General features: G+C 31.8%; 1 protein-coding gene across 1 annotated transcript; it reads left to right on the plus strand.

Moving 5' to 3' along the window:
• Nucleotides 1-285: 285 nt before the first annotated feature.
• On the plus strand, nt 286-4,723 carry HELRODRAFT_194478 (hypothetical protein; the record flags this gene model as incomplete). Its single annotated transcript, XM_009031706.1, has 13 exons — nt 286-387; nt 643-747; nt 1,038-1,100; nt 1,261-1,388; nt 1,585-1,699; nt 1,892-2,110; nt 2,263-2,376; nt 2,638-2,709; nt 3,300-3,412; nt 3,550-3,647; nt 3,857-4,129; nt 4,326-4,466; nt 4,659-4,723. 13 exons carry the CDS (start codon nt 286-288, stop codon nt 4,721-4,723), a joined length of 1,608 nt encoding a protein of 535 aa, XP_009029954.1.
• Nucleotides 4,724-8,129: the final 3,406 nt, after the last annotated feature.

Below are 8,129 nucleotides of genomic sequence, written 5' to 3' on the forward strand. Positions count from 1 at the left end.
GAATACCTTCTAAACTTGGCATACTAAGTATCGAATAAGAATAAAATTAGTTACATCACTGGCAGAAAATAAATTATTCACTTAGATCCACTTTTTAACATCTGTGTTTTGGCGAAAAATATTATCTAATTTTTCTTTTACCTAATAAATCTGATCTTTTATTTAAAATCAATCGTTCTATCTTTGAATGAAATATCGTTTTTATTAATAATTTTCTTAAATTTATTTACTTATAATAAATAAAAATTTGTGTAGATGTCCTAACTTAATGAATGAAATTGAAATATGTTGGGCAATAAAAAAAAGCCTAGAGTCGTGGGTCTCTTATATTGGAATAGGAATCAGTCACATCACAAACACGACAAGGAAAATACCACCTCAGTACGGGTATGTGTTTTATATATTTCCGATTTTTTTAGGTGTTTTTTTCCAATTTTTCATTTAAATCTGGATTGTTTCATAATTTAAAAATGATTTACTATTTTAAAAACTATTAAAATTAATATTTATTTGCTAAAGGTCGTTAATTAGTATTTCAATTGAGAAAAAATCAATTTAAGACAATTAATTTTCAATCTTTCATATCCATATGACATATGTTAATTTTACTTGACTTTTCACAAGTTTTCTAATTATTTTTAGAAATCAAAGTATGGTTTCTCATATCAACCGACTCTTTTCCATGCCCTTGTAGTCATTTTTCTTGAATTTTTTAGCTGGGGACTAGTCATGTCGCCTGTCATCACGGTAAGTAGCTAATTTAGCTATTTGTCTTAATGAATGTGGCTTATAGCTATTTTCATAGCTTAATGAATGAGGTTTATAGCTATCTTTTATAATTAATTAATTAATTAAAGCTATTAATTTTTTATTGACTACTGTTTTTATGTTATATAAAGTCACAACAACATTAAAGATTGTATTCATTAAAATTCATATATTTGAATATTTTTGATAAATAATTAAAAATATTTTCTTGATTAAATTACATAATTAAGATTAAAGTTTAATAATTTTTTTAAAATCTATTTTGAAAGGTTTTGAATGAGATGTTCCCTGAACATGCTTTCCTAATGAATGGTTTGATTCAAGGGGTGAAGGTGAGTATAATTATAATTAAATATATTATAATATTAAATTGCAATAATTTTTTAAATTTTCTTCTTAGTTTTTTTAATAATTCATATATAACTTCATTCTTTTTTGTCATTTTTTCTTCCGTTCACTCCTATCTTTCACTATTTATTACATTCAAACTAGGGAATGTTGTCTTTTCTGAGCGCCCCGCTGATTGGAGCGTTATCAGACGTCTGGGGGAGGCAGCCATTTTTATTTCTCACCGTCACATTCACATGTGCACCCATTCCACTAATGAAATTTAGTCCCTGGTTAGTTAGGAGCATATGTATGTGTGTCTGTGTGTGTCTTTGTCTGTGTGTTTGTTTGTTAGTTTGTCTGTGTGTATTCGTGTGTTTGTGTGAGTGTGTTTGTTTGTGTGTGTGTGTGTGTGTGTGTGTGTGTGTAGTGTGAAGAGTAAATTTAAAGTTGAAAATTTTAAAACTATGATTCTTTGCGTCTTATAAGGTGGTACTTTGCCATGCTATCGTTGTCAGGAGCATTCTCTGTAACGTTCAGCATCGTGTTTGCCTATGTGGCCGACATAACAGCTGAAGAAGATCGAAGTTCTGCTTATGGATTGGTTTGTTGTTGTTGTTGCTGCTGTTGCTTTTGTGTTGTTGTTGCTACTGCTATATTGTTGTGGTTGTTGTTGCTGCTGTGGTTGTTGTTGTACATATATGAAGAAAGATTAAGAGCTGTTACCAGATTTTGTTCAGTGTATAAATATTAATTGTTATATAATTATAATAATTTATGCTAATTTATTACCCAGGTCTCAGCCACATTTGCAGCGAGCTTGGTCACAAGCCCAGCTATTGGGGCATACCTCGGCCGACTTTATAGCGATAACTTAGTTATAGCTCTAGCTACAGCTGTAGCCGTTCTTGACGTCATTTTTATTTTAATCTTTGTTCCTGAATCTTTGCCGGAAAAGTGTCGGCCATCTTCTTGGGGGTCCAGTATTGCCTGGGAGAAGGCCGATCCGTTTGGGGTTTTTTTTTATTCTTTGTAGTGTTTGATGTCATTGTTGTTTTAGCTGTTGTTGTCGTTGTTGTTTTTGCTATTTATCTGTATAATTATTGAATATTAATATTAGAAATTATTAAATAAAAAATAAAATTATTAAATATTAATATTTTCCAGGCCCTGAGACGTATAGGGCAAGACTTCTTGATCCTGATGCTCTGTGTGACAGTATTCTTCTCATATCTACCAGAGGCTGGGGAATATTCCAGCTTCTTCGTCTATCTCCGTCTAGTACGTTCATAATTATAATAATAATAATTATTATTATTATTATATTTATAATAATTATTGTTATTACTAATGCAAATGATGATGATCGTGAGAGGATAAGTTAATATGAATGATGGTTAAATACGGCTGATGACGAGCTGAGGCCAATATCAATTTTTATTCAACAAACAAATAAATAATGATAATAATAAACAATAATGATAATAATATTATGCAATAATTATTACGCAATATTAAAAATAATTATAAATTAATGTCAAGGTCATGAACTTTAACCCAGAAGATGTGGCTACATTTATGGCGGTTGTGGGCATTTTGTCGGTCATCGCACAGGTCATGCAGCGTTTATTATTGTTATTATTATTATTTATTATTATTATTATTATTACTATTATTATTTATTATTATTAATAGTTGTAGTTGTAGTTGTTGTAGTATTCATTATATCATCTAGTCTTATTTGGCCGTGGTATGTATGGTATAATGTTTTTCACTGTTGAACCATCCATACAGCTATTAATAATAATAACAATCATAATATAATAATATAACAATAATATATTTATAATAAGTTTTTATTATTATTATTATTTATTATTATTATTACTACCTATGTGTTATGATATTTGCAGTTTAGCATGCATTTGTAGTTATTGATTGGCCTCTCTAGGCAATTAAATCTCTTACATTGTTGTCGCTACTGTTGTAATGACGAAGAGTGAATGAATGAATGAGTGAATGAATGAATGAGTGAATGAATGAGTGAATGAATGAATGAGTGAATGAATGAATGAATGAATGAATAAGTGAATGTATGAATGAAGGAAGGAAAATTCAACGAATGAAATGAGTAAATATAACTGAATTGAGGAATGAAAAATTGAACGAACAATTTGTTCACATTTTTTCCCGCCTAAATTCAGACGTTCATACTGACGCTGATGATGCAGTACTTGGGAGTTAAGAACTCAATTATTGTGGGTCTGCTGTTGGAGATGGTCCAACTATTTATGCTGGGATTTGGCTCTCAAACTTGGTAAGTTAAGTTGCTTTCGTTCGTTTGATTGTATGTTTTTGTATGTTTGTTTGTGGGTGTGTAAGTTTGTATGTTAGTTTGTATGTATGTTTGTGGGTGTATTAGTTTGTATATTTGTTTGTATGTTTGTTCGTCAGGATAATCTGGTCGGCTGGCATGTTGGGTGCTATGAGTTCCATTACCTACCCTTCAATCAGTGCCTTCGTCTCTGCACATGCAAGCGACGATCAGCAAGGTTTGTCTGCCTTGTCATTTTGTCTTTTTTTTCGTAAAGCGCTATAAAAATGAAAGTTATTGTTTTTGTTGTTGTTTATTGATTCATTTATTTATTTGTTTATTTATTTGTTGTTGTATCTAGCGTCAGTTAATTTCCATCCATCAATGATTTTTTTAAATCTAAAAATTAAAATAAGCTATAAATAAATAAAATTTCCGCCCTTGCAGGTGTGGCCCAAGGGGTCATAACGGGCATAAGGGGTTTATGTAATGGTCTGGGGCCAGCCCTATTTGGTTTCATCTTCTACTTGTTCCACGTTGACTTGAACGAATCTTCTAGAAACAATCATTTCATCACTCCATTCGCGCCTATCCATCGCCCGAGATTTGCCAACAACACTGCTGCTAACCGCGCCGGCGGGAAACTTGAAAATTTTGGCGGAAAATTTGGAAATTTTGGCGGAATTCAACAGACTTTGAATGGTAGTAGGAGGTTTACTGGTCTGTATACTATTGAGTCAGCTAATAAGGAGGGGTTTTTGCATCAGTTGCATGAGGCGAGTTGTGTGTATGTTTGTGTTTGTGTGTGTGCGAGTTTGTAGTTGTTATTTTGTTTCTAATTTGGCTTCTATGTATCATTCTGTCTTAATATTGCTACCTTGTTACTAAGAAATTTTTTTGCAGACGATTATGCCAGGTCCGCCATTTGCATTTGGCGCCATTCTCGTCATCCTGGCACTCCTGGTGGCCATGTTTATTCCGGATAATCCCCATTCCGTCGTTAAGTCGCCAACGGCTCGTAACAGATGCAGTACTGGATCTTTTGATAAGGATGCTTGTATGTATGTTTGTGTGTGTGTGTTTGTTGTTGTTGTTGTGTGTGTGTACGTGTACGTGTACGTGTGCTTGGATGATATCATGTGTGTGTGTGTGTGTATGTGTGTGCGTGTTCAGGTGATATCAATGATAAGTGATACAAATGATGATACTAACGATGATGGTTGACGTAGTTTACAAATTTTCTCGGCAGATTCTGCGAAGAGAACTGACCAGCACACCCCACTCATCATCGCATCCTCCGTTGAGAGTGCATGATCACCATCATCATCATCACTACCTTATCATCATCATCATTATCATCACTACCTTAATCATCATCATCATCATTACCTTCATCATCATCGTCGTCGTTACCTTAATCTTCTTCGTCTTATTATTTTTATTATTATATCCATCATCATCATCATCATCATCGACTGTATCATCATCATCATCATCATCGACTGTATCATCATCATCATCATTATCCGAATCACTATCATCATCTTCATCATCATCATCGTCGTCGTTTGAAATTATATCCCATACATAACGACAACTTTATTAGTAATAATTTTTTCATCATATTATTATGTTCAAATGGAATGAGTGCATCATATGTAATGATATATATATATATATATATATATGTATATATATATATATATATATATATAGCTATAAATTTCTATATATGTATAATATATATAGGTATATATATTATATTATATATAGGTATATTATATTATAATATATACCTTTTTATTCTGTGTTTACCAGTTTAGTGGTGGTATTAACAACAGTTTTATTATTATTATCGTTATTATTATTACTATAGTTATTATTATAGTTATTATTATTATTATTATTATAGTTATTATTATTATTATTATAGTTATTATTATAGTTATTATTATAGTTATTATTATAGTTATTATTGTTATTGTTGTTGCAATCGTTGTATCATCATTCTCATCACATCAGCGTCGAAGGAAGTTACATTTAGTTACGTGTTGTTACATTAGTAACCTTACATTCATTTGATTTCAGCTTGTTAAGGCTCGGGTAATGGAATTTTTAAACTATTTATAAAATGTTTTGTCTGTGTGTGTGTGTGTGTGTGTGTGTGTGTGTGTGTGTGTGTGTGTGTGTGTGTGTATGTGTATACACGTGTGTGCGCGCGTATGTATTTATCCGTTTGCAATGTACGTGTTTTTTCAATCTGTGTGTGTATTTACATTGCATGTATGTATGTAGGTAGGTATGTTTTGTGTATGTGTGCATATGTGTGGTGTGTGTGTGTTAGTGTGGTGTGTGTGTGCGTATGTATGTGTGTGTGTGTGTGTGTGTGGAATGACTTTATATTCTTCCTTTGAGTTCTGTTGGTCGTTGTTATAATAATAATGATGTAACATACCAGGCAGGCATTTGAATTGTTTTTTTTTCTGTTTTTTTTCAAATTTTTCAAGAAAAAAATAATTCTTTTGCGTCCATATCTGGTTTTGTTTTTGAATGAATAAAATAAAATTAGCGAATTGTTGAAAAAAACAAACATACATACATCATACAAAACATAAATTACACATACAAACGTCATGCATACATAAAAACGAAAGTGTGCATGCATGTAATACAATTTTATACATACAATTGTACGTACGTACGTAAATAACTATACGCAATTTCTACGCTTAAGCTTACAGCTCTTTGAAACGCATAGCAACACGTATGTACATACGTACGTATGCATGTTTGTATGTATGTATGCATGTATGTATAACGAGATGTATGTATGTATGGTAAATGTATTAATGTATGTTTGTTTGTATGTATACTGATGTATGTACGTATGTTTGTATGTATGCATGCATGTTTGTATGTATATATTCAATATATATTCTATTATATAATTCAATATATACAAAACATTGTTGCACAACTGCAACACGATTGGTCAGCCGCTGGATGACGTCACACGGTCAAGAATAGAAGTGTATTTATTGGCTTCTGTCTGTTTGATGTCGCGGTTGTTGGTGTTTTTTGTTGCTGTTGTTGTTGATTTGCTGTTGTTGTTGATGTTGCTGTTGATGTTGTTGTTGATGTTGTTGTTGATGTTGTTGTTTTTTTTCATTGTTCTCTTCTGTTATCGTTGTTTTTTTTGTCAAACTATCATGGGAGACATGTTATTGAAATTTGAAGGTTCTGAGAAAGAGAGGAATGAAGAGCTAATAAGAGAGAAAAAGCGAGAGGGAAGAAAAGAGGAAGAGAAAGAAAGGGAGAGAGAGAAAAAGAGGGAGAGAGAGAGAGAGAGAGAGTAAAGACAAGAAAGGAAAAGATGAAAACACAGAAAAAGGTTGAAAAATCTATCGTAAGATCGTAAAAGATGAGGAAGAACAAAAAGAAATAAAGTAGAAAAACGGAAGAAGCAGAAATTTCAAAAATGAAAGAGAGAAAAAAAGAGAGAGAGAAAGAAAAAGAGAGAGAAAGAGAGATGCATACAATATTACTATTCAGAGAATGATTTCTGGATTAGATAGTTCACTGTTCATCTTCATCTTTTGGGATAATTTGAAAATTTTTTAAAAGTAAAATATTTTCAACAGAATATTTACATCACGTTGGAAAATTTTCCTGTACGCGTGTGTGTATGTGCGCGTGCGTGTGTGTGTACGCACGTGTGTACGTGTATGTACATTTGTTTGTAGTTAGGTACATTAAAAGAAACATTCAAAGAAACATACATACAAACATATGGAAAGACTAATGTTTTGACCACTGATAACATAACCATTGATGCTCATCCCACTCTAATGTGCATATCATTAGGAGGAAAAATTGTGTATATGTGTGCATGTTTGTGTGTGTATATGTGTGTGTTTGTGTGTGTGTATATATATACATGTGTGTGTGTGTTATTTATATGCGAGTATTATATTATAAAGTGAATACATTTCCTTGGTCATTATTCATTGAACAATGGATGTCTCATTATATTCTAAATGAATAATTCCGATTGACGAATGTCTCTCATTTCATTCTTTCATTCACTCACTCATTCATTCATTCGTTCATTCATCCGTTCATGCATTCGTTCATTTTTTCTTCATTTATTCATTCAGTTCAATCTATCTGTCCATCATTCCGCTCATATTGGATAATTTTCTACGTAGATTTTTGTCCCCCTTCTCTTCCAGCCAAAATTAAATTTCTTGCAAACCAACTGTTGCGTCCGTGTATAAATGTGATTATGTATGCATAATCTTAATTTCATATGTACTGTACATCTCTCATGTATGTATCTATTTATGTATCTATGCATGTATCATGGCATGTCTGTATTGAACAAAGATAGAAAAATGCTAGAGAGAGAAAGAGAGAGAGAGAAAGAAAAAGAGAAAGAGAGAGAGAGACAGAGAGAGAAAGAATATTATAATGATAGAATGGCTTGATAGCACGAACGGCTTCTCAGAAATAATTGAATGCTAATACTTGGTGCTGTTGTATGTGTGTGTGTGTATATATATATATATATATGTATATATATATATATATATATATATATATATATATATGTATGTATATATGTGTGTGTATATGTATGTATGCATGTGTGTGTATGTGTGTATGTATGTGTGGTTGTAAATAATTATCATTAACGTTAATGGCTCAATGGCTCTCAATG

The sequence above is a fragment of the Helobdella robusta genome (genome assembly GCF_000326865.2).
Source record: "Helobdella robusta unplaced genomic scaffold HELROscaffold_77, whole genome shotgun sequence".
NCBI classification, from domain to species: domain Eukaryota; kingdom Metazoa; phylum Annelida; class Clitellata; order Rhynchobdellida; family Glossiphoniidae; genus Helobdella; species Helobdella robusta.